Source organism: Chamaea fasciata, unplaced genomic scaffold (assembly GCF_029207755.1).
Source record: "Chamaea fasciata isolate MVZ Bird 193981 ecotype frontalis unplaced genomic scaffold, bChaFas1.0.hap1 SCAF_5, whole genome shotgun sequence".
Classification (NCBI taxonomy): domain Eukaryota; kingdom Metazoa; phylum Chordata; class Aves; order Passeriformes; family Sylviidae; genus Chamaea; species Chamaea fasciata.
This window is the reverse complement of record NW_027094090.1, coordinates 54,122,183-54,148,870: the sequence shown is the minus strand read 5'-3', so window position 1 is coordinate 54,148,870 and position 26,688 is coordinate 54,122,183. Positions and strand designations below refer to the sequence as shown.

At 49.9% G+C, this 26,688-nt stretch overlaps 3 protein-coding genes across 3 annotated transcripts in view; all 3 read right to left on the bottom strand.

Moving 5' to 3' along the window:
• Window positions 1-513: 513 nt before the first annotated feature.
• On the bottom strand, window positions 514-4,641 carry LOC136289687 (lactosylceramide 4-alpha-galactosyltransferase-like). Its single transcript, XM_066183719.1, has one exon. It carries the CDS (start codon window positions 4,639-4,641, stop codon window positions 3,508-3,510), a length of 1,134 nt encoding a protein of 377 aa, XP_066039816.1. The 3' UTR covers window positions 514-3,507.
• Window positions 4,642-5,602: 961 nt separating this feature from the next.
• LOC136289686 (lactosylceramide 4-alpha-galactosyltransferase-like) lies at window positions 5,603-10,285 on the bottom strand. The gene has a single exon (XM_066183718.1). The coding sequence runs from the start codon at window positions 10,283-10,285 to the stop codon at window positions 9,152-9,154; it is 1,134 nt and encodes a 377-aa protein (XP_066039815.1). The 3' UTR covers window positions 5,603-9,151.
• A 961-nt stretch (window positions 10,286-11,246) lies between these two features.
• LOC136289685 (lactosylceramide 4-alpha-galactosyltransferase-like) overlaps window positions 11,247-26,688 on the bottom strand; it is a 23,015-nt gene continuing 7,573 nt past the window's right edge. Inside the window, exons 2-4 of the mRNA XM_066183717.1 lie at window positions 21,841-21,954; window positions 20,451-21,296; window positions 11,247-15,932 (exon numbers count right to left, since the gene is read on the bottom strand). Coding sequence (XP_066039814.1) covers window positions 14,796-15,929 — 1,134 coding nt within the window. The 5' untranslated portion in view covers window positions 15,930-15,932; window positions 20,451-21,296; window positions 21,841-21,954 and the 3' untranslated portion in view covers window positions 11,247-14,795. The remainder of the gene's footprint in view (window positions 15,933-20,450; window positions 21,297-21,840; window positions 21,955-26,688) is intronic.

Genomic DNA, 26,688 nt, shown 5'->3' with positions numbered 1-26,688 from the left:
GCCAAAGGCCATCTCAGGTACAGTGACCGTGACAGGATTTGATTTCAGGTCTCAGAGAAGGGAGGGAGGATGGAAGGGGGCCAGGAAAACCACTACCTTGGACTTGTGGAGGACAGGCTTACGTCCGTTCAGACCACTGGTTGAGAGAATCCCTTGGGAGGCAATCCTGAGGGGTCAAGGAGCCCAAGAAGGCTGGACATTCCTCAGGAAGGAGGTCATACAGGTGGAGAAGGAGCCCATTCCGATGTGCTGTAAGCTGGTCCAGGGAAGGCTGGCCAGGACGAACAGCAAGCTTCCACTGGGACTCGGGGAAGAACAGAGAGTTTAGCAGCTCTGGAAGACAGGTCAGGCAACTCAGGAAGGCTACAAGAATGTTGTCGTCAAGTTAATCATGACAGAGAAAAGAGAGAAAACGAGAAAGGTAAAAGTCCAGCTAGAAGCCAATCTGGCCACCGGCAAAAAAGTTAAGAAAAAATGCTTCTCCAAATGCATTAATAACAAAAGGAGGCCAAGGAGATTCTCCATCCTTTATTGCATGCTGGGGTGGGAACACGACCTCCAGGAATGAGGAAAAGGCTGAGGTACTCAAAGCCTTCTTGACCTCAGTCTTTAACCAAAAGTCCAGTTACCCGCTGCGCACCCAGCCCCCCCAGCTGGAAGACAGAAACAGGGAGCAGAATGAAGTCCCACCACTGCAGGAGGAAGCTGTTAGTGAGCTGCTGTGCTGCCCAGACACGCACCAGTCTAGGGAGATGCCATCCTTCCTCATAAGGCTACAGAGGGCGCTGGTGAAGCAGCTCACACAACTGCACTCTCCACCGTTTTCCAGTTTTCCGTTAACTGGAGAGCTCCTGGGTGACTGGAGGTTGGCCAATGTGACACCCAGCTGAGAAGGCTTGGGAGGACAACTGGGTGAACCGCAGGCCTGTCAGCCTGCCCTCGGTGCCTGGGAAGGGCATGGAACAGTTCACCTGGAGTGCATTCACATGATGTGCGCTGCACCACTGGGGCGTCGGGCCCAGCCAGCACGGGTTTAAGCAGGTCCTGCTTGGCTGACCCAGCCCCCATCTATGAACTCCTAATGGATGGGGAAAGGCTGGAGATGTTGTGTACCTGGGCCTTCAGTAAAGCCTTTGATCACTGCTCCCACAGTGTTCTCCTGGAGAGCATTGTCCTTGCAGCCCACAGATTTAACAGGTTCCCCTGCTTTGCTGGGAAAAAAACTGCCTGGATGGCCGGGCCCAGACAGTGGTGGTGGAATTAATCCAGCTGGCAGCACATCACTGGTGCTGGACCCCAGGGCCCACTGTCAAGGCCAGCCCTGTTTCATATCTTTGAGGTTCAACAAGGCCAAGTGCCGCGTCCTCCCCTGGGTCAGAACCCCCGGCAGCTCCAGGCTGGGGAAGAGTGAGTGGGAAGAACCCAGCAGGACAGGGCCTGGGTCTGCTGGTCCATAGTGCCTGGCCACCATAGTGCATGTCCAGGTGGGCAAGAAGGCCAAGGGCTCCTGGCCTGGGTCACCAGGGGAGTGGCCAGCAGGACCAGGGCAGGGACTGGCCCCCTGTCGTGGGCACTGCTGAGGCCTCACCCCGAGTGCTGTGTCCAGTTCTGGGCCTGGCACTGCAGGATGGACATTGAGGGGCTGGAGCGTGTCCAGGGAAGGGAACAGAGCTGGGCAAGGCAAGCTGGGCACGAGTCTGATGAGGAGCGGCTGAGGGAGCTGGGGGTGTTCAACCTGGAGGAAAAGCAGGCTCAGGGAAGCCTTATGGCTCTGCACAACTCCCTGAGAGGGGACAAGGGTGCAGCCACGTGGGGGTGACGCTCTGCTCACAGGGAACAAGGGACAGCATGACGGGAAATCAACAGAATGGTTTGGGTTGGAACGGATGTTAATGATCATCTTCTTCCATCCCTCCTGCCACGGGCAGGGACACCTTCCCACCATCCAGGATTGCTCCAAGCCCCGTCCAACGTGGCCTTGGACACTGCCAGGGATCGAAGGGGCAGCCACAGCTGCTCTGAGCATCTTGTGCCAGCGCCTCACAACCCTCACAGGGAACAATTTCTTCCCCATATCCAATCTAAACCTCCTCTCTGTCAGTGTGAAGCCAGTCCCTTTGGCCCTGGTCACTCCAGGCCATTGCAAAGAGTCTCTCTCCATCTTTCCTGTGGGCTCCCTTCAGGCACTGCAAGGCCTCAGCGAGGTCCCCCCAAAGCCTTGTCTTCCCCAGGCTGAACAATCCCAATTCCCTCAGCCTTTCCTCCCAGCACAGCTGCTCCATGCCTGTGATCCCCTTGGTGTCCCTGTTCTGGACTGGCTCCAGCAGCTCCGTGTCCTTCCAGTGCTGGGAATCTCAGAGCTGGATGCAGCACTCCCTGCACCACAGTAGAATTATCTTGAAGAAAAATTTCAGACTACTTAAGCACTGTGTGCCATGGGCTCCCCAGGGAAGTGGTGGAGTCACCATCCCTGGAAGCGCTCCAAAAAATGAGTACACATGGCACTTTGGGATAAAGGCTAGTGGGCATGGGGATACTGAATTGAAGTTTGGACTCCATGATCTTGGAGGTCTTTTCCAACCTTCATGTGCTTCTGAGTTGTTAGTTTTGTCCCTGGGGACACTGCTCTGAGTCCTGGACCTGGTCCTTCTGTCTATGTGGACATGTTGTCCTCTGGACTTCCACAGTGGGCTCAATATTCCAATGAAAGGGACGCAATCCTCCTCACAGCACTGCAGAAACAGGCAGTGCTGAGAGCCTTCAGAGTGTGACAATGGCAGGTTAGATGTTGGTATCCTACACGAACTACAGCAGCAGAGCAAGGATCTTTATACATTCTGCTCCTAAAAGAACTGCTTTTGTCTATTTGTTTTCCTGAGGAGTCCCAGAAATGTCACCCCACTGCTGTGCAATCGGAAACAGTAGGAAGCATCATTTGAACTTTTCTCAGTTTAAAAGAACTTCACACTGAGCCATGCAGGGAGCTCAAATGTTTTACACTCCTTAAAGGAATTTTCATATACTCTTCACGTATTTCCCCAGGCGTAAAGGATCTTTGCCAGCCAGGGAGTTCTCTTCTGAGCTCCAGGAAACTGTGTCCTCTAGCACTGCCTGGCAGTCATTTACAAACTCAGAAATGCCACAGAGAGGAAGCCAAGGGTCCCTACAGCTGTTGAAACATCACAAGGGGCTCCTCAGGCTGGGATCCGCTGGAGGAGCCATTGGAGAACACCAAGAGAGGACCAGAGGAGAGACGCTGATGAACGAGTTCAACCCTCCCTGCAGCAAAAGGTCTCCTGAAGGACAGCAAGAGAGGCTGACCTCAGGTTCTGCTGCAAATTTGAAACACAAAGGACCTGAGGCAGATATCAGGAATATCAGGTACAAAACCACAGAGCTCTCACACAGAAGACCTGTGCTGAGGACTAGAAACCAACTCTGCCGATTGGCAAAGGCACTCGGTTTCCTCCAGTCTGGGGAACATCCCTGCAGCCAAGGGCCCACAGGTCACACTGCACGTCTTGACAACTCTTCAGAGTCCTGTTTCATCTTTGCATAGGTGGCAGGGCAGAACTGGGAATAGAGCTGAGCCAGCAGAGCCTGGGAGGGGATCTCTAACTTGGTCTCGTGGCTCAGTTTGTTCCATACGTGCACTGCATAGGTGTTCTTAAGGAGATTGTGAAGCTCCAAGGCACTGACGGCCTCAAACAACTTCTTCCAGTCCTGCCAGGGAATAGGATAAACAACTTCTGGGGCCAGAGCACTCACACCTTTGCAGCTCATGCTCTTGATAGTCCTGAGGGAGCACCATTTCTTGAAGACACGAGTCAGGAGTGCAGGGCCCTGGTGGCCCCAGACCCAGCCATTGTAGTTCTGCACAAAGTCCTGCATGCAAAGCTCCATGAACTCATGCTTGGGATTAAAGGACAGAAAGGCACCGTTCAGTACATCATCACCCTGAATCCCAAGAGCATTGGTGAGGTTCTGTAAGTTCTTAAGCACAATGAAGTCTGTATCCAGGTAGATGCCACCAAATTTCCACATGAGGACAATCCTGCAGGCGTCAGACAGGACGGGTAAAAAATGAGGCTCCCGGTGCCGCTGAGGCTTAAGGTACCACTGCGCGAGAGGTGTTCCAGAAAAGAGCTCTGTCAAGTCCAGGGGGCGGATTTCCACATTGGGGAAGCAGCTCAGCAAGGAGAAAGCCCAGTGTTTGGGTTTGGAGACACTCCCTTTGGCCAAGCCTTTCATGAGCACCATGACTCTTGACGCGGGATGTGTCCTGGCCGCTGACTCCACAGAACATGAGAACAGGTAACTTGGGGAAGTCTGCTCCGAGGTCTCCACAAAAAACACATTTGCTGCGGATGGAGTGGGCCCACCAGTAATGTTGAGGGAAGAAGGCACAGAGTGAGCACAGCTGATTTCAGCAGACAAGCTGTAGGGGGGGCCTCTGCTCTTTGGGTCCTCCCAGATGCCCCAGTAAAACTTGTGGTAGGCGAAGGACACGAACACAAAGATGAGGATAAACAGGGCCCAGGGCTTGTGGCTCAGCACCACCCTGGTCAGCTTTAGGAGGCAGCTGGGCATCCTGACCATTCTCTCTACAGGCAGAGCCTCCTCTCCCAAGACAGCCATCATGATCTGAAGGGAAGGAAACAAGAGAAAAACCTGACAAATGAGGCAGCAGAGGATGAGCATCCATTCACAGGTGTGTCCCACCTTCATAGCAGTGCACAAGAAACTCTGGGAATGCCATTAGAAACCTCATCTGTCACTCCCTCGACCTACCAGGCGTTTTGAACATGAGACACATGCACAAACCTCTGGGAAGAGGAAACCAAACAAGTAGGGAACAAGATAGGGAACCTAGATGGAACAATCCCGTTTGTCATTTCTCCCTTAATTGCTGAGCCTGGGTCACATATGGAACTTCTCATGTACTGAGAAAATGGCTTGTTTGAGACCCAAGAGGTAGTCAAAAGCAAGGCACCATGGACAGACACTTGACAACGCTTGTCCCAGCAAAAGGACTCCACAACCATTCTGGGCTACCTGATGCAGTGTCTCACCACCATTCCTTCCATTCTAACTTGCCTCAGTTGAATTTGTGCCCACTGAGTCTCCTGCCATCTCTGCATTGAACAGAGGAGAGTCTCACTTTCATCCTTTACCCACCCACCTTCGGTCAGGTGTCTGCACACCCTGACAAACAGCCCAGCCTGCTCTAGTCCAAGAAAAGTCAGCAGAGCTCTCCCAGCCTCTCCTCATGCACCGTGTGCTGCAGTGCCCTCCTCACCTTAGTGGACCTGGGACAGACTTGCTCCAGTATGGACACGCCTCCCTCATCCAGGGATTCCAGAACCAGCCCTCCAGCTGTGTCTCACCAGTGCAGAGTGGTGGGCAAGGATTTCCATAAGAGGTAGATGGATGGCACCCCATCATCCACTGCCTACATCCTCAGTGACATCTTCAACTTACCACATGGCTCCTGGACTCCCACCCAGCAGAGAGCAGACACTCCAGGAGGTTCCTGGAGCATGTGGAACAGAGCTTCCTGACACAGCTGGCAGGGGAGCCCACCAGGGGAGTTGTCCCAGGGGATCCGCTGTTTGCAAACAGAGGAGCACTGGTGGGAGATGAGGTTGCCAAAGGCCATCTCAGGTACAGTGACCGTGACAGGATTTGATTTCAGGTCTCAGAGAAGGGAGGGAGGATGGAAGGGGGCCAGGAAAACCACTACCTTGGACTTGTGGAGGACAGGCTTACGTCCGTTCAGACCACTGGTTGAGAGAATCCCTTGGGAGGCAATCCTGAGGGGTCAAGGAGCCCAAGAAGGCTGGACATTCCTCAGGAAGGAGGTCATACAGGTGGAGAAGGAGCCCATTCCGATGTGCTGTAAGCTGGTCCAGGGAAGGCTGGCCAGGACGAACAGCAAGCTTCCACTGGGACTCGGGGAAGAACAGAGAGTTTAGCAGCTCTGGAAGACAGGTCAGGCAACTCAGGAAGGCTACAAGAATGTTGTCGTCAAGTTAATCATGACAGAGAAAAGAGAGAAAATGAGAAAGGTAAAAGTCCAGCTAGAAGCCAATCTGGCCACCGGCAAAAAAGTTAAGAAAAAATGCTTCTCCAAATGCATTAATAACAAAAGGAGGCCAAGGAGATTCTCCATCCTTTATTGCATGCTGGGGTGGGAACACGACCTCCAGGAATGAGGAAAAGGCTGAGGTACTCAAAGCCTTCTTGACCTCAGTCTTTAACCAAAAGTCCAGTTACCCGCTGCGCACCCAGCCCCCCCAGCTGGAAGACAGAAACAGGGAGCAGAATGAAGTCCCACCACTGCAGGAGGAAGCTGTTAGTGAGCTGCTGTGCTGCCCAGACACGCACCAGTCTAGGGAGATGCCATCCTTCCTCATAAGGCTACAGAGGGCGCTGGTGAAGCAGCTCACACAACTGCACTCTCCACCGTTTTCCAGTTTTTCGTTAACTGGAGAGCTCCTGGGTGACTGGAGGTTGGCCAATGTGACACCCAGCTGAGAAGGCTTGGGAGGACAACTGGGTGAACCGCAGGCCTGTCAGCCTGCCCTCGGTGCCTGGGAAGGGCATGGAACAGTTCACCTGGAGTGCATTCACATGATGTGCGCTGCACCACTGGGGCGTCGGGCCCAGCCAGCACGGGTTTAAGCAGGTCCTGCTTGGCTGACCCAGCCCCCATCTATGAACTCCTAATGGATGGGGAAAGGCTGGAGATGTTGTGTACCTGGGCCTTCAGTAAAGCCTTTGATCACTGCTCCCACAGTGTTCTCCTGGAGAGCATTGTCCTTGCAGCCCACAGATTTAACAGGTTCCCCTGCTTTGCTGGGAAAAAAACTGCCTGGATGGCCGGGCCCAGACAGTGGTGGCGGAATTAATCCAGCTGGCAGCACATCACTGGTGCTGGACCCCAGGGCCCACTGTCAAGGCCAGCCCTGTTTCATATCTTTGAGGTTCAACAAGGCCAAGTGCCGCGTCCTCCCCTGGGTCAGAACCCCCGGCAGCTCCAGGCTGGGGAAGAGTGAGTGGGAAGAACCCAGCAGGACAGGGCCTGGGTCTGCTGGTCCATAGTGCCTGGCCACCATAGTGCATGTCCAGGTGGGCAAGAAGGCCAAGGGCTCCTGGCCTGGGTCACCAGGGGAGTGGCCAGCAGGACCAGGGCAGGGACTGGCCCCCTGTCGTGGGCACTGCTGAGGCCTCACCCCGAGTGCTGTGTCCAGTTCTGGGCCTGGCACTGCAGGATGGACATTGAGGGGCTGGAGCGTGTCCAGGGAAGGGAACAGAGCTGGGCAAGGCAAGCTGGGCACGAGTCTGATGAGGAGCGGCTGAGGGAGCTGGGGGTGTTCAACCTGGAGGAAAAGCAGGCTCAGGGAAGCCTTATGGCTCTGCACAACTCCCTGAGAGGGGACAAGGGTGCAGCCACGTGGGGGTGACGCTCTGCTCACAGGGAACAAGGGACAGCATGACGGGAAATCAACAGAATGGTTTGGGTTGGAACGGATGTTAATGATCATCTTCTTCCATCCCTCCTGCCACGGGCAGGGACACCTTCCCACCATCCAGGATTGCTCCAAGCCCCGTCCAACGTGGCCTTGGACACTGCCAGGGATCGAAGGGGCAGCCACAGCTGCTCTGAGCATCTTGTGCCAGCGCCTCACAACCCTCACAGGGAACAATTTCTTCCTCATATCCAATCTAAACCTCCTCTCTGTCAGTGTGAAGCCAGTCCCTTTGGCCCTGGTCACTCCAGGCCATTGCAAAGAGTCTCTCTCCATCTTTCCTGTGGGCTCCCTTCAGGCACTGCAAGGCCTCAGCGAGGTCCCCCCAAAGCCTTGTCTTCCCCAGGCTGAACAATCCCAATTCCCTCAGCCTTTCCTCCCAGCACAGCTGCTCCATGCCTGTGATCCCCTTGGTGTCCCTGTTCTGGACTGGCTCCAGCAGCTCCGTGTCCTTCCAGTGCTGAGAATCTCAGAGCTGGATGCAGCACTCCCTGCACCACAGTAGAATTATCTTGAAGAAAAATTTCAGACTACTTAAGCACTGTGTGCCATGGGCTCCCCAGGGAAGTGGTGGAGTCACCATCCCTGGAAGCGCTCCAAAAAATGAGTACACATGGCACTTTGGGATAATGGCTAGTGGGCATGGGGATACTGAATTGAAGTTTGGACTCCATGATCTTGGAGGTCTTTTCCAACCTTCATGTGCTTCTGAGTTGTTAGTTTTGTCCCTGGGGACACTGCTCTGAGTCCTGGACCTGGTCCTTCTGTCTATGTGGACATGTCCTCTGGACTTCCACAGTGGGCTCAATATTCCAATGAAAGGGACGCAATCCTCCTCACAGCACTGCAGAAACAGGCAGTGCTGAGAGCCTTCAGAGTGTGACAATGGCAGGTTAGATGTTGGTATCCTACACGAATTACAGCAGCAGAGCAAGGATCTTTATACATTCTGCTCCTAAAAGAACTGCTTTTGTCTATTTGTTTTCCTGAGGAGTCCCAGAAATGTCACCCCACTGCTGTGCAATCGGAAACAGTAGGAAGCATCATTTGAACTTTTCTCAGTTTAAAAGAACTTCACACTGAGCCATGCAGGGAGCTCAAATGTTTTACACTCCTTAAAGGAATTTTCATATACTCTTCACGTATTTCCCCAGGCGTAAATGATCTTTGCCAGCCAGGGAGTTCTCTTCTGAGCTCCAGGAAACTGTGTCCTCTGGCACTGCCTGGCAGTCATTTACAAACTCAGAAATGCCACAGAGAGGAAGCCAAGGGTCCCTACAGCTGTTGAAACATCACAAGGGGCTCCTCAGGCTGGGATCCGCTGGAGGAGCCATTGGAGAACACCAAGAGAGGACCAGAGGAGAGACGCTGATAAACGAGTTCAACCCTCCCTGCAGCAAAAGGTCTCCTGAAGGACAGCAAGAGAGGCTGACCTCAGGTTCTGCTGCAAATTTGAAACACAAAGGACCTGAGGCAGATATCAGGAATATCAGGTACAAAACCACAGAGCTCTCACACAGAAGACCTGTGCTGAGGACTAGAAACCAACTCTGCCGATTGGCAAAGGCACTCGGTTTCCTCCAGTCTGGGGAACATCCCTGCAGCCAAGGGCCCACAGGTCACACTGCACGTCTTGACAACTCTTCAGAGTCCTGTTTCATCTTTGCATAGGTGGCAGGGCAGAACTGGGAATAGAGCTGAGCCAGCAGAGCCTGGGAGGGGATCTCTAACTTGGTCTCGTGGCTCAGTTTGTTCCATACGTGCACTGCATAGGTGTTCTTAAGGAGATTGTGAAGCTCCAAGGCACTGACGGCCTCAAACAACTTCTTCCAGTCCTGCCAGGGAATAGGATAAACAACTTCTGGGGCCAGAGCACTCACACCTTTGCAGCTCATGCTCTTGATAGTCCCGAGGGAGCACCATTTCTTGAAGACACGAGTCAGGAGGTCTGGGCCCTGGTGGCCCCAGACCCAGCCATTGTAGTTCTGCACAAAGTCCTGCATGCAAAGCTCCATGAACTCATGCTTGGGATTAAAGGACAGAAAGGCACCGTTCAGTACATCATCACCCTGAATCCCAAGAGCATTGGTGAGGTTCTGTAAGTTCTTAAGCACAATGAAGTCTGTATCCAGGTAGATGCCACCAAATTTCCACATGAGGACAATCCTGCAGGCGTCAGACAGGACGGGTAAAAAATGAGGCTCCCGGTGCCGCTGAGGCTTAAGGTACCACTGCGCCAGAGGGGTTCCAGAAAAGAGCTCTGTCAAGTCCAGGGGGCGGATTTCCACATTGGGGAAGCAGCTCAGCAAGGAGAAAGCCCAGTGTTTGGGTTTGGAGACACTCCCTTTGGCCAAGCCTTTCATGAGCACCACGACTCTTGACGCGGGATGTGTCCTGGCCGCTGACTCCACAGAGCATGAGAACAGGTAACTTGGGGAAGTCTGCTCCGAGGTCTCCACAAAAAACACATTTGCTGCGGATGGAGTGGGCCCACCAGCAATGTTGAGGGAAGAAGGCACAGAGTGAGCACAGCTGATTTCAGCAGACAAGCTGTAGGGGGGGCCTCTGCTCTTTGGGTCCTCCCAGATGCCCCAGTAAAACTTGTGGTAGGCGAAGGACACGAACACAAAGATGAGGATAAACAGGGCCCAGGGCTTGTGGCTCAGCACCACCCTGGTCAGCTTTAGGAGGCAGCTGGGCATCCTGACCATTCTCTCTACAGGCAGAGCCTCCTCACTCAAGACAGCCATCATGATCTGAAGGGAAGGAAACCAGAGAAAAACCTGACAAATGAGGCAGCAGAGGATGAGCATCCATTCACAGGTGTGTCCCACCTTCATAGCAGTGCACAAGAAACTCTGGGAATGCCATTAGAAACCTCATCTGTCACTCCCTCGACCTACCAGGCGTTTTGAACATGAGACACATGCACAAACCTCTGGGAAGAGGAAACCAAACAAGTAGGGAACAAGATAGGGAACCTAGATGGAACAATCCCGTTTGTCATTTCTCCCTTAATTGCTGAGCCTGGGTCACATATGGAACTTCTCATGTACTGAGAAAATGGCTTGTTTGAGACCCAAGAGGTAGTCAAAAGCAAGGCACCATGGACAGACACTTGACAACGCTTGTCCCAGCAAAAGGACTCCACAACCGCTCTGGGCTACCTGATGCAGTGTCTCACCACCATTCCTTCCATTCTAACTTGCCTCAGTTGAATTTGTGCCCACTGAGTCTCCTGCCATCTCTGCATTGAACAGAGGAGAGTCTCACTTTCATCCTTTACCCACCCACCTTCGGTCAGGTGTCTGCACACCCTGACAAACAGCCCAGCCTGCTCTAGTCCAAGAAAAGTCAGCAGAGCTCTCCCAGCCTCTCCTCATGCACCGTGTGCTGCAGTGCCCTCCTCCCCTTAGTGGACCTGGGACAGACTTGCTCCAGTATGGACACGCCTCCCTCATCCAGGGATTCCAGAACCAGCCCTCCAGCTGTGTCTCACCAGTGCAGAGTGGTGGGCAAGGATTTCCATAAGAGGTAGATGGATGGCACCCCATCATCCACTGCCTACATCCTCAGTGACATCTTCAACTTACCACATGGCTCCTGGACTCCCACCCAGCAGAGAGCAGACACTCCAGGAGGTTCCTGGAGCATGTGGAACAGAGCTTCCTGACACAGCTGGCAGGGGAGCCCACCAGGGGAGTTGTCCCAGGGGATCCGCTGTTTGCAAACAGAGGAGCACTGGTGGGAGATGAGGTTGCCAAAGGCCATCTCAGGTACAGTGACCGTGACAGGATTTGATTTCAGGTCTCAGAGAAGGGAGGGAGGATGGAAGGGGGCCAGGAAAACCACTACCTTGGACTTGTGGAGGACAGGCTTACGTCCGTTCAGACCACTGGTTGAGAGAATCCCTTGGGAGGCAATCCTGAGGGGTCAAGGAGCCCAAGAAGGCTGGACATTCCTCAGGAAGGAGGTCATACAGGTGGAGAAGGAGCCCATTCCGATGTGCTGTAAGCTGGTCCAGGGAAGGCTGGCCAGGACGAACAGCAAGCTTCCACTGGGACTCGGGGAAGAACAGAGAGTTTAGCAGCTCTGGAAGACAGGTCAGGCAACTCAGGAAGGCTACAAGAATGTTGTCGTCAAGTTAATCATGACAGAGAAAAGAGAGAAAATGAGAAAGGTAAAAGTCCAGCTAGAAGCCAATCTGGCCACCGGCAAAAAAGTTAAGAAAAAATGCTTCTCCAAATGCATTAATAACAAAAGGAGGCCAAGGAGATTCTCCATCCTTTATTGCATGCTGGGGTGGGAACACGACCTCCAGGAATGAGGAAAAGGCTGAGGTACTCAAAGCCTTCTTGACCTCAGTCTTTAACCAAAAGTCCAGTTACCCGCTGCGCACCCAGCCCCCCCAGCTGGAAGACAGAAACAGGGAGCAGAATGAAGTCCCACCACTGCAGGAGGAAGCTGTTAGTGAGCTGCTGTGCTGCCCAGACACGCACCAGTCTAGGGAGATGCCATCCTTCCTCATAAGGCTACAGAGGGCGCTGGTGAAGCAGCTCACACAACTGCACTCTCCATCGTTTTCCAGTTTTTCGTTAACTGGAGAGCTCCTGGGTGACTGGAGGTTGGCCAATGTGACACCCAGCTGAGAAGGCTTGGGAGGACAACTGGGTGAACCGCAGGCCTGTCAGCCTGCCCTCGGTGCCTGGGAAGGGCATGGAACAGTTCACCTGGAGTGCATTCACATGATGTGCGCTGCACCACTGGGGCGTCGGGCCCAGCCAGCACGGGTTTAAGCAGGTCCTGCTTGGCTGACCCAGCCCCCATCTATGAACTCCTAATGGATGGGGAAAGGCTGGAGATGTTGTGTACCTGGGCCTTCAGTAAAGCCTTTGATCACTGCTCCCACAGTGTTCTCCTGGAGAGCATTGTCCTTGCAGCCCACAGATTTAACAGGTTCCCCTGCTTTGCTGGGAAAAAAACTGCCTGGATGGCCAGGCCCAGACAGTGGTGGCGGAATTAATCCAGCTGGCAGCACATCACTGGTGCTGGACCCCAGGGCCCACTGTCAGGGCCAGCCCTGTTTCATATCTTTGAGGTTCAACAAGGCCAAGTGCCGCGTCCTCCCCTGGGTCAGAACCCCCGGCAGCTCCAGGCTGGGGAAGAGTGAGTGGGAAGAACCCAGCAGGACAGGGCCTGGGTCTGCTGGTCCATAGTGCCTGGCCACCATAGTGCATGTCCAGGTGGGCAAGAAGGCCAAGGGCTCCTGGCCTGGGTCACCAGGGGAGTGGCCAGCAGGACCAGGGCAGGGACTGGCCCCCTGTCGTGGGCACTGCTGAGGCCTCACCCCGAGTGCTGTGTCCAGTTCTGGGCCTGGCACTGCAGGATGGACATTGAGGGGCTGGAGCGTGTCCAGGGAAGGGAACAGAGCTGGGCAAGGCAAGCTGGGCACGAGTCTGATGAGGAGCGGCTGAGGGAGCTGGGGGTGTTCAACCTGGAGGAAAAGCAGGCTCAGGGAAGCCTTATGGCTCTGCACAACTCCCTGAGAGGGGACAAGGGTGCAGCCACGTGGGGGTGACGCTCTGCTCACAGGGAACAAGGGACAGCATGACGGGAAATCAACAGAATGGTTTGGGTTGGAACGGATGTTAATGATCATCTTCTTCCATCCCTCCTGCCACGGGCAGGGACACCTTCCCACCATCCAGGATTGCTCCAAGCCCCGTCCAACGTGGCCTTGGACACTGCCAGGGATCGAAGGGGCAGCCACAGCTGCTCTGAGCATCTTGTGCCAGCGCCTCACAACCCTCACAGGGAACAATTTCTTCCCCATATCCAATCTAAACCTCCTCTCTGTCAGTGTGAAGCCAGACCCTTTGGCCCTGGTCACTCCAGGCCATTGCAAAGAGTCTCTCTCCATCTTTCCTGTGGGCTCCCTTCAGGCACTGCAAGGCCTCAGCGAGGTCCCCCCAAAGCCTTGTCTTCCCCAGGCTGAACAATCCCAATTCCCTCAGCCTTTCCTCCCAGCACAGCTGCTCCATGCCTGTGATCCCCTTGGTGTCCCTGTTCTGGACTGGCTCCAGCAGCTCCGTGTCCTTCCAGTGCTGAGAATCTCAGAGCTGGATGCAGCACTCCCTGCACCACAGTAGAATTATCTTGAAGAAAAATTTCAGACTACTTAAGCACTGTGTGCCATGGGCTCCCCAGGGAAGTGGTGGAGTCACCATCCCTGGAAGCGCTCCAAAAAATGAGTACACATGGCACTTTGGGATAAAGGCTAGTGGGCATGGGGATACTGAATTGAAGTTTGGACTCCATGATCTTGGAGGTCTTTTCCAACCTTCATGTGCTTCTGAGTTGTTAGTTTTGTCCCTGGGGACACTGCTCTGAGTCCTGGACCTGGTCCTTCTGTCTATGTGGACATGTCCTCTGGACTTCCACAGTGGGCTCAATATTCCAATGAAAGGGACGCAATCCTCCTCACAGCACTGCAGAAACAGGCAGTGCTGAGAGCCTTCAGAGTGTGACAATGGCAGGTTAGATGTTGGTATCCTACACGAATTACAGCAGCAGAGCAAGGATCTTTATACATTCTGCTCCTAAAAGAACTGCTTTTGTCTATTTGTTTTCCTGAGGAGTCCCAGAAATGTCACCCCACTGCTGTGCAATCGGAAACAGTAGGAAGCATCATTTGAACTTTTCTCAGTTTAAAAGAACTTCACACTGAGCCATGCAGGGAGCTCAAATGTTTTACACTCCTTAAAGGAATTTTCATATACTCTTCACGTATTTCCCCAGGCGTAAATGATCTTTGCCAGCCAGGGAGTTCTCTTCTGAGCTCCAGGAAACTGTGTCCTCTGGCACTGCCTGGCAGTCATTTACAAACTCAGAAATGCCACAGAGAGGAAGCCAAGGGTCCCTACAGCTGTTGAAACATCACAAGGGGCTCCTCAGGCTGGGATCCGCTGGAGGAGCCATTGGAGAACACCAAGAGAGGACCAGAGGAGAGACGCTGATAAACGAGTTCAACCCTCCCTGCAGCAAAAGGTCTCCTGAAGGACAGCAAGAGAGGCTGACCTCAGGTTCTGCTGCAAATTTGAAACACAAAGGACCTGAGGCAGATATCAGGAATATCAGGTACAAAACCACAGAGCTCTCACACAGAAGACCTGTGCTGAGGACTAGAAACCAACTCTGCCGATTGGCAAAGGCACTCGGTTTCCTCCAGTCTGGGGAACATCCCTGCAGCCAAGGGCCCACAGGTCACACTGCACGTCTTGACAACTCTTCAGAGTCCTGTTTCATCTTTGCATAGGTGGCAGGGCAGAACTGGGAATAGAGCTGAGCCAGCAGAGCCTGGGAGGGGATCTCTAACTTGGTCTCGTGGCTCAGTTTGTTCCATACGTGCACTGCATAGGTGTTCTTAAGGAGATTGTGAAGCTCCAAGGCACTGACGGCCTCAAACAACTTCTTCCAGTCCTGCCAGGGAATAGGATAAACAACTTCTGGGGCCAGAGCACTCACACCTTTGCAGCTCATGCTCTTGATAGTCCCGAGGGAGCACCATTTCTTGAAGACACGAGTCAGGAGGTCTGGGCCCTGGTGGCCCCAGACCCAGCCATTGTAGTTCTGCACAAAGTCCTGCATGCAAAGCTCCATGAACTCATGCTTGGGATTAAAGGACAGAAAGGCACCGTTCAGTACATCATCACCCTGAATCCCAAGAGCATTGGTGAGGTTCTGTAAGTTCTTAAGCACAATGAAGTCTGTATCCAGGTAGATGCCACCAAATTTCCACATGAGGACAATCCTGCAGGCGTCAGACAGGACGGGTAAAAAATGAGGCTCCCAGTGCCGCAGAGGCCATAAGTACCACCTCTTCAGAGGTGTTCCAGAAAAGAGCTCTGTCAAGTCCAGGGGCCGGATTTCCACATTGGGGAAGCAGCTCAGCAAGGAGAAAGCCCAGTGTTTGGGTTTGGAGACACTCCCTTTGGCCAAGCCTTTCATGAGCACCACGACTCTTGACGCGGGATGTGTCCTGGCCGCTGACTCCACAGAGCATGAGAACAGGTAACTTGGGGAAGTCTGCTCTGAGGTCTCCACAAAAAACACATTTGCTGCAGAAGGAGAGGGCCCACCAGTAATGTTGAGGGAAGAAGGCACAGAGTGAGCACAGCTGATTTCAGCAGACAAGCTGTAGGGGGGGCCTCTGCTCTTTGGGTCCTCCCACACACTCGAATAAAACTTGATGTATGTGAAGGATACAGACATAAAGATGAGGATAAACAGGGCCCAGGGCTTGTGGCTCAGCACCACCCTGGTCAGCTTTAGGAGGCAGCTGGGCATCCTGACCATTCTCTCTCCAGCCAGAGCGTGCTCACCCGAGACAGCCATCATGATCTGAAGGGAAGGAAACCAGAGAAAAACCTGACAAATGAGGCAGCAGAGTATAAGCATTCCTTCACAGGTGTGTCCCACCTTCATAGCAGTGCAGAAGAAACGCTGGGAACATCATTAGAAACCTCATCTGTCACCCTCTAGAGCTTCCAGTCATTCTGAACATGAGATACACATGCAAAAACCTCTGGGAGGAGGAAACGAAACAAGTAGGGAACAAGATAAGGAACTCAGCTGGCACAGTCCTGTTTGTCATTTCTCCCTTCATCGCTGTGCCTGGGTCACATATGGAACTTCCCATGTGCTGAGAAAATGGCCTGTTTGAGGCACAAGAGGTAGCCAAAAGCAAGGCACTGGGACTGGGGGACAGAGGAGAGGCAGCCAATACACAAATGATCAGCGCTGGATCCCCAGAAGGTCTTCTCCTCCCACAAAGAAATGCCAGTGTGTTCTGCCAGTGCTACAGGCAGCAAAACCCAGCTCACTCTGTATTTTACAGACTTCTTTACATTTTCCACCCTCCACACAGCAGCTGGGTTAACCCTGTAAATGATTTTTTTATGCTGTAGAAGGCAAAGAGGCAGACTTGGCAGAACAGAGCTGGCGCCGTAGAGAAGGCACAAAACTCACCTGTCCCTGATTTCAAGACAGCACAGAATTCACTGCTCAGCTGAAAAGATATTTAAGAAATTAAAGTCTGTGAGGATGCCTACTACTCTATGGTCCGACACTTCCTTCTTCTGAAAGGGAACGGTGAGCACATAGGAAAAAAAGGGGAGGATGTGACATCATTCGTCACTAGTGAGTAGTTGATACAAAGGTCACACATATGCGCTGTGAACAAATCAGTAAGTAGAAAAGTAATTTAAAAAAAGAAGGAGGAATTTGAGATCCCACTGTTGCTACACTTGAAGCTTTTGAGCGGTGAGAACATGGCTCATTTTGTTGTCTTGTTCTTTGCTAAAATTTCCCAGCGACCACGCTGCTCCTGGGGCTGCCACTGATAACTGAGCTGACCCTTACAGAGAGCTGCCTGTGCCCACCCCAAGCCCTAAGTACAGAATGCCCCCTTGGAAATACACTCTCTTTTCAACAAATACTTTACTCGTTCATCAGGGAATACTCCCTCATATGCCAGGGACCTCACTGAACGACATTGTCACATCCAGGTTTCCCTCATTCTATGGGAGTTCCTCCTCTGCCCCCCGATCAAGGGTGGCTGCCCTTCCCTTGCATAAGACGCGCTGGCACACTCATAAATCCCTCCTTTATCAGTACAGCCACTCAATTAGGGTTTACTGCAGTTCCTCCTCAGCTGCCTGAAACAAATATTGCTCTGTAGACTAACAGACCCCTCTCCTCTCCCCAGATCCTTCCATGAACAGCAGCACCATGGATAGGGGACTCATGACAATGCTTGTCCCAGCACAGGGACCCCACAACCATTCTGGGCTACCTGATGCAGTGTCTCACCACCATTCCTTCCATTCTAACTTGCCTCAGTTGAATTTGTGCCCACTGAGCCTCCTGCCATCTCTGCATTGAACAGAGGAGAGTCTCACTTTCATCCTTTACCCACCCACCTTCGGTCAGGTGTCTGCACACCCTGACAAACAGCCCAGCCTGCTCTAGTCCAAGAAAAGTCAGCAGAGCTCTCCCAGCCTCTCCTCATGCACCGTGTGCTGCAGTGCCCTCCTCCCCTTAGTGGACCTGGGACAGACTTGCTCCAGTATGGACACGCCTCCCTCATCCAGGGATTCCAGAACCAGCCCTCCAGCTGTGTCTCACCAGTGCAGAGTGGTGGGCAAGGATCACTCCCCATGACCTTGAAGACCATGGTCCACAGGCTCTGGTGACATCTACTGGCTCCTGGTCAGTGTTTGGTCCTGGTGACCACTAGGCCCTTTTCTGCCCAGGTGTTCTCCATGAAAATGCTGCCTATCCTTTTCATGGTCCTGTTTGTTGAATTTAAAAACCAAGTTAACCAATACCGGACTTGAAATATGTTAAAAAAAAAAAAAAAAAAAAGCATCCAAACAGAAATTGCAGAACACACCAAGACACCTCACTGCTCAGTGTAAAACCTGATACTGAAGTATCATCAAGGATCCCTTGTTCCAAGCACAAAAGAGATAAAACAAAGCAAACAGACACAAGGCTGGCACCAGATGACCTAGTAACTCCACCATGCAAAGACTGCCACCAGTATGCTGCTGCTGGATCAGCACATTCCTACACTTACTTTTAGTGCACCCTTCCCTGAGCAAAGTGATTTCCTTCCCTACATGACTAACAGTGCTTCAATGATATTTCCTTGGTTTCAAAACCACAGCAATAAAGGGAAAGAACCCAAACTAGATGATAATTGAATGACTGGCTGATGGTGCAACATGAATTGTGCATGAAACCAACTTACGTGAAGCCAAAAAGGCATCCTGCATTCCTGCAATCCTTAACTTTTCAAATTGTAGCAGAAGATATTCAGAAGTCCCCGACTCCTTGCAAATCTTTCCAATAAGGAAAAATTTTCATTATTGAGTGATAGTCTTATAAAACATTATATGATCTATATGACAGTTCAAATAGTGATAACAAATTAAAGAAATTAACTTTCAAAATTCTTTAAGGGCATGAATTTAGTGATGTCAGAGAATGAAATGTTACATTCATTTGCACTGAAAGCAATTGGGATTGTTTCTACATAATTACATTAGAACTGTGTAATTCTCAGAGTATGAGTTCTGCAGAAAGCCTCAAAACCTCCAAGCCTAAATCTTACTATGCCAAGTAATAAGTGTTTTAGCCAGAAGTGATCAGATGATTACAGGAAAACTCTGGTTGTCCATACTGCAGAACTGCAAGTGTTGTTTCAAAACCAGAATATAAATTAAGGGTGTCAATAAGGATTTAGCTATTGTTTCCCTTCTAGGTTTTAATTGATACAGCTGATACCTGGGTAATTAGGAGATTTAGCCTATGAAGCTGGATAGGACTGCAAATTAGCAGAAAATTACAGGAAAGAAGGTTCAAAGGGATGATCTGACTCTTAGCAAATATATGTGTATTTATAGGTACATAATATACTATTAACTAAAATGGATTTGCAATATAATTCTTTATTGCACCTCAGAACATGCACAGAAAGTGGTTAAAGATAGTTTTGCATCTTAAGGTGAGCAAGATGCTTTGGTTGATCCCAACATTTTCAAGCAATAGCTGTGCCCTCTCATGGCCAGGTCAACTGTCGTTCCTGCAGTTCTGGGCACTAAAAATATACCTCTGGGTTTAAGGAAAGTACTGCTGGGGTAGCAAAGCAGAGAGTGACAGATCTTGCAGCAAGGGACCTGCACTGGAGGAGCTGAGCCTGGGGCTGGCTGGAGGATCTGGTCGAGATCTGCCAGAATTTGTCATGAACATCTGGTCTTTGTGGGCTAAATGAAAGTACATTGTGGTATAGCTTCACTTCTTTGTTTTATTACTGCTTGTTGTTGTGTATTTTTATCAAGACTTCAACTACTTTATGGCATTAAACTATAAAAGGTTTGTTTGAATGTACATCCAGCACAAACAAAGCAACACAGCTCTGGTTAGCCCTGGAAAAAGCGTTTGCACTAGACCCTGTTGTCTTCAGGGGAACGAACCCAATAACCTTGAGATTAGTGATATCCTTTCAAGCAAATGTGTGGACACATGAACTGGAAAACACCTGAGGGGGTGTTTGTAAATTTGCTACAAATTTGGTAACAAAAAACAGAGAGGAGGGGAAAATGTCCAGCAAAGTACTGCTGCATACCTAGGTAGCTGCTAAGGGTCTGGAACAATAAACATCACCCACCACAAGCAGCCTGATAGAAATATTTTGGGGACCCACCAGAAAACAGCTGAAGATCTCCATTTTCCCCGAATTTACATTATTAATGAGAGTACAGGAGGTGAGATTTGACAATAACAGTGTTCAGTAGGTGATTAATCAGTCTGCTAAGCACAGAAACACAGAGTGGTGCCCAACAGAGATGCATCCACCAGCAAATTCCCTTAGTATTTACGGGAATTCCTTTTTAGCATTTTACCAACAGTTTTAGAGCTCCTCCTCCTGAACTCAGAGAGGATGGCAGACCAAGCGCGTATGAATGTTTGAGGTAAGAGGTGAGCAAATACTGTAAATGTAGTATATTAGACAGTAAAATACTGCAGCTGAAGGCAGAGGACATTTAAGGCACCTGTCTCTTAACTGCATCTTCTGTATTTATGACGACTTCACCTTTCCAGAATGAACCCTGCAATACCCAATTCACTTACAGTGGGTTTAGAACTAAGGTTTCTCCTGGAATGAAAGAAGTATAAACACCCTCTTGTAGAGTTGTAATCAAATACTGGATAGACACTTTGTGCGATAAGATGCATTAAAAGCAAGCCACAGCAAAGAGTCAGAGAATGAGATTAGCAAGTTTCTACAAAACAAACAAACCAAGCCTCCCCCCCCCCCAAAAAAAAACAAAACCAACCAAAAAAACCACCAACCTGATTGTGGGACGAAATGATATGGCAGTTTTGATAGCTGCTGATTCCCAGATCACTGTACAGAAAGCAGCCTCAGATATGATGGCATTTCACTGAAGCTGTCCAGAAAAAAATACCTACAGGCTCTGTTATTTGCAACAGAGAATATCAATGATGTACTTATGTAATGGTCCCAAACAGAAAATCAGATAGCCAGACATGGCAACATCATTACATTTCAATCAGCCTCCTTCAATACAATAAGCAGTAGCCCAAGATGAAGGGAAAATGGTCAGTAATGGTGTTACATTTAGACAGTCAGAAATCTGTAGGATCAGGTTTGCTAAGCAGGACCCGCCTCTCATGAATGTGCGCTGGCTGGGCCTGGCCTCCAGGTTGGTCAGGCTCAGTATGATCTGTTCCACAGTCTTCCTTGGTATCGAGGTCAGGATCATGGGCTTGTCGCTGTCCGGATCTTCCTTTCAACCTTCTTGTAGATGGGTGCCACATTGGCCAACCCTCAGTCTCCTGGGACTTCCCCAGTTCACCAGGATTGCCAGTAAATGATGGAGAGCAGCTCTGTGAGCTCATCCACCAGTTCCCTCAGCCCCCTTGAGAGGATCCCACCTGGCTCCACAGATTGTGCAATTTTAAGTGGAGCAGCAGGTTACTGTTTCCTCCTGGATCACAGGGGATTATCCTGTCCCTATCTTCCAGCTCAGGCAGGGGCTTGACACCCTGATAATAACTGGTCTTTCAGTTAAAGACTGAAGCAAAGAAGGCATCAAGTACCTCAGCCTTTTCCTCATCCTTGGTGGCAATGTTTCCCCTCACATGCAATAAAGGATGGAGAGTCTCCTTGGCTCTCTGTTATTAATGCATTTGGGAAGAAAAAAAAAAAATGTTATCTCTTATGGCACTTGCCAGATTAAATTCTAGCTGGGCCTTTGGCCTTTCTGACTTTCTCCCTGCATAACCTAATGACACCCTTGTAATCCTCCTCAGCCGCTTGCCCCTTCTTCCAAAGCTGGTAAATATTTTTTTTTTCCCTTGCGTTCAATCAAAAGCTCCCTGTTCATCCAGGCCAGTTTTCTTCCCTGCTGGCCTGTCTTATGGCACATTGGGCTGGCCTGTTCCTGTGCCTTTCAGATGTTGTTCTTGGACAATGTCCAGCCTTCCTGCACTCCTTGCCCCTCAGGACTGCTTCCCAAGGGACTGCCTCAACCAGTGCCCTGAACAGGCCAAAGTCTGGAAGTCCAAGGTAGAAGTTTTGTGACTCCATTCCATTCTTCTTCAAGAATTGAAAACTCTCATTTCAAAACCACTATGCCCAAGACAGACTCCAAATATCACATCTCCCACCAGCTCTGTTCACAAACAGCAGGGCCCAGCATCCCCAAGTTTCTCTTACCTGTAGCCAGATGAAGAAATTAATTCCGAGTAGTTTCAAAGCGAGCTCTGAACTCCCAATCTCATTCCCTACCAACCTTCTGCCTCTCTACCAGGCATCATGTTCCTTCTGTAACTGGAAAAAAAAAAGGATTAATAATACTGGTAGTTTTACTATCTTTTGGAAATTGTTTTCAAACAGTGTTTTCTATGGTCTCATGGTGTTGCGATATTTAACTTGCCAGACCTCATGTGCCTACTTCATTTTCCCCCTGGTTATAGATGCCATTTTGAAGAGTGCTTTATACTTCTCATACCTCTGCCGGCATATTACAGGATGCTGTTTGGCTTCTTCATTATACACAAATTTAAATGTCAAGATCTCAGCTTGGGCTGTAATGGCAGGGTGCAGCTGAGTGACTTCCTTCTGCAGTTCTCTCTTTTGGACACTGCCTGTTCATCTGACTTCCAGGAATGGTTATAAAGCAAAAACCAGAGACCATGAGCCAAGTGAACAAGGGAATGGTCACAATCACTTGAGAGAGAGAGAAACCTGAAGCACCTATGAAAGACTAACGGGATGATGTTCATAAATGGCATATCCAAACAGAGCATGGGGAGAGCTTTGCCTCCCCTCTTTCTCCTGCTGAGGATACACCAGCCCTAGGCAGAGCTCAGTCCCCAGCATATATCAGATTGAGACAGGTAACTGCACTTTCCCACAAGAATCTACTTTGCACTTTGGCCTTCCCAGACTACACATTTTGAGAGGAGGGATATAACACAAGGAGGAGAATAACAAGGGGGAATAGAGCCCTACAGAGCATTACTCCTTACTGTGTATCCTGGATGCCCCCAGCACGAGAGCTCCTGGCACAGGAGAGCTCTCAGGCAATACAGAGAAATAATCATCCTTCAGTCACTTCCCAGGGGACTGGATCCAGGATTACCTTCCTGATCCTTCCATGCTCCTCTTCTGCTGCACTGGCCAGTTCTGCATCTCCAGCCCCATCCCTGGCTTCCCCCTTGAGGTACAGCCATGGTACACCCATGTGCCAGCTAAGAGTCATGAGCCCAAGGACAGGAGACATGACATGAAATTAGCTGTATAAATGCACAGTTTAATTGAAGGGCACTGTCATCAGTGTGGCAATGCTTTTCTCAAAGTGCCTGGCTCTTAATAAAGTTAAAAATCCAGAAATATTTCACAAGGAATATATTCTTTGAAGAAATAGATAAAAAGTTTTCTGAAAGATGCAGAACATTTTACTGCCTCCTCTGCTTTAATCCCTGTTTATCTTTAGGTAAAAGTCTGCACAATTTAAAAGAAATAAAATCAATATAATCCAACAGTAAAAACAGAAGTTCTGTCAGACAAAACAGAAATGTGCATAATGTAACAAAGAACTATATTATGTCTCCTAGAGAGAGCTATGGGTCAGCTTGATAACAGGATTTTCCATTTCACATTAATCACTCTTCAGCTGAAAACAAAAAAACTCTGCTGAGAATTTTGTTTTCTCTCATATTCTTTTCTCTTCTGCTGAATAAAAGCCCTATTGTTCTATGACACCTTCAGCCTCTCAGGCTGGCCACTTTGGAGTGTTTCTACACTACCTGACACATCACCTGGTCAGCAGCCCTGGGAGCAGTCACCTCCTGGTTAGCTGCCCTCCCCTCCAGACCCTCCCCTCTGCTTTCCTTGGGACTCTGAAAGGGTAACATACACTTTCTGTCCGTACAGCTGCAAGAAACAGCAACACGCCACCATCCTGTCCCAAGCAGCTTCCACGCTTTCTTAAAAACATTCAAGCAGAGGCAGAGTGTGCTGCTCTGACCAGCTGCAGTTTCGGAGTGCAATGGGCTGGGTTTGTCTAGTTTGGAGCTGGTTGGAGCCAGCTGGAATCATGGCCCCTTTCCACACAGTGAGTTCTACAGCCCCTGGCTCCCGAAACCCTGCTGCTTCTGCCTCATACAGGGTACTTCACAATTGTTAAACACAGAGATTTTTTTCCTCCTGTAAGGCTGAAACTCGGATTTGGATGCTGGATTACCAGCTGTTGAGCTGTTCTTCACTACCTAGTGCAAACAAAACTGGTTATAAAAGAAATTAAGTGGTGAGGGTTACTGATTTCCTGAATCCTAATGTCCAATTCTTTAGAAATTCTTTAAAGAAGGAAGACAAATGGTATTAAGTGCCATGTCATCATTTACCAACTTGAATGCAAAGGACTTGCCAACAATTTATTGATGGCTTCCCATCACATAATTTCTAATTTGCTTAAACCTGTCAAGGGTTTATCCCTGCACCAAAGGGCTCTCTACCAGTTAAACGGGAGATAGGGACATCCCAGCACTGCCACACAACAGTGAAGACTTCCCAGAAAGCAAGGCTTTGTTTTGCACCTAAACCAGCCTGAGGAGAAGTTGCCAACAAAGGGGGGATTACCTCAGTAATCCGAGGCAGAAAACTTGGCCTGCAAAATAAATATGAAGCTTTCCTGAGGGTTTGGTTTCCACAGAACAGCTCGACTGAAGCACAGCTGTGAGGGAGAGTCGTTAAGAGCACTACTGCTCCCTCAGCACCTCTCCCTCACAAACAGCAAGGAAATAGCAAGGATCTAGTTTGGTTTTTTAAAAAGACATTCCACGGCTTAAAAGGAGAGAAATACAGCACGATCTCCGGCAGTAAATAGGCAAAGCAGGTTCCAGCAGCTGTTTCAGCAACAGTGATGAAAGCAACAGGGAAACCACAGGGTCCTCTGGGGCACTGCAAACACCTCTGAAGCCAGAGCAAAAGCTCCATTTCTTTCCCATCGTGCCTGATAAAGTCTTATCAGAAGCTACACAACAGCTGATGGTGATGCACCCCTGAAGCTCCATCCAGCAGTTTCAATGGAGGAAACAAAGCAAGAGGAAAGACCAGGATGAGCACAGGAATGACTGCCACACCAATGCAAACATGCAGCTATGTTTGTTTGAAATACACTCCTGTTTTTACCTTAGCAGTACTTTGTGACTGCTTAAAAAGCAAAGCAAACATTATTAAGTTTCCTGACCCTGTCAGAAAAAGGTGCTTTAGGACTTTGCTGGGACAACACAGAGGTGACCTGGGAGCCAAGAGCTATCACAGCAACCAGAGACAAGAGCCAGGTCCTCCCTCAGCGAACCCAGGTTGTGCTTCCCATGGGGCCAGGGACTGACCTGTCAAGTGCTTTTCCTGTAGCACACAGTGCAAGGAATAAACTTGTTTGTTTTTTAAAAGTCCCTTTTGTGTGGCACTTGCTGTGCAAGACGGTGTGCCACATCCCAGCAGCAATCCCAACAGGCACAAAGCAGCTCTCACACGCTGCCAGAGCTCCATCCCATTCCAGCCCCAACGGTTGGTTACCCCAAGCTGCAGCAATGTGCATCCGGCTCAGCAAGGCACAAAACATCCATCCCAGAGTTTCCAGAGGTAGACATGCTTCAACCCACTCCCGGTGATATAAGACAAGTTTAGGGCATTTCTGCACAGGTCAGGTGAAATACTGGGTTGTCCTGGGTTGAAGTATATTCTATCACCATCTTCATGAACTGTTGAAACCAGGTGAGGCAGTGCTCCCTGCCTCCTCCACTCTGGCTTATCTTCTGTTAATGGGCCCATCAGCCCCTTTGCTACACAGCTCACAGATAACCCCCTCCTGGGCTACCTCCTGTTAATGGGCCCATCAGGCCTTATCACATGACTCACCATCCCATTGTGAGATGCTCCGCCCAGAGGGAAGAACCAAGCATTCCAGCCTGGATATAAGCTGAGACTCTCAACACCAGAGGGGTGCTTATCCACTGGATTCCCAGAGGACCCGAGCTACCAGACATTTCTACAAGATCACTGCTTCAAGAAGACCACCTCATCTGGACTGCTTCCATCACTACGCTCAGGTTGTATTCTGACTCTGTCAGTGGTCTTTTGTATTATTGCATCTATTCTAGTTTACTTTCTTTCCTTTTTTTTCTTTTAAATTGTACCTCTGACTTGGAGCCTCTCATTTGTTTTGCCTTCAAACTACTACATGGGTTTAAATGCTTTGTTAAATATGGTCCTTGATACTGAGTCCAGGATGTACAGAAAAGATCCAGAGTCTTTTTGCTGCTGCTTCATGGAGAAGGTCAAATCCATTATTCCATTCCTACCTGCCAACAGATTTCGCCCTTGATTCTGTTTTTCCCAGAAAACCAAGATTTTTTTTTTTTGTTTTGTTTTTAAGCTTTTCCTTTAAAAGCCAATGGAAACATTAAATCACAAGAAAATACACAAAATCTTGAAATCGCACACTAGAATTAAAGCACAATTGTCAAGGCAGACTTTTAAATAACATTTGGTACACCAAAATTAAACATACTAATCTTGGATCTAGAGCTAAGGCAGTTTAGAAATAACCAGTGGGTGTAATCCCCAGCAAATAGATTTGGTGTTAAGGCACCCTTAAGTGAAATTAAAAGAAAAAAAAAAGGCTGTTGAAAGTTTACATAAATGAGTTCCCACTTACTGTGTTTCAGAGAAGCTACAGACAGGCATTTTCTTCCTTTTGAGCACAATGGAAAATTCAAGATTGCAAAGCTTTCAGGAACAAATTAGAAAAAACCCTCCTAGAACTACAGACTGCTCAAATTGTCAAAGCAGTGTGTGGGCTCTTTTCTTCCAACGACCACAGACAAAACTGCCCTGCATTTCACCTTCTGCTTTTATCCCTTTGCTCTTTCCAGTCCAGCATGTTTACCAAGAGCAGAAATAGGACCTGATACACTGAATTGCTACCATGTGCTGTGGAGAGCTGTGATAAAGACTGGTTTCTAGAAATACTGGGAATGAGGAAGTCTGCAGCAG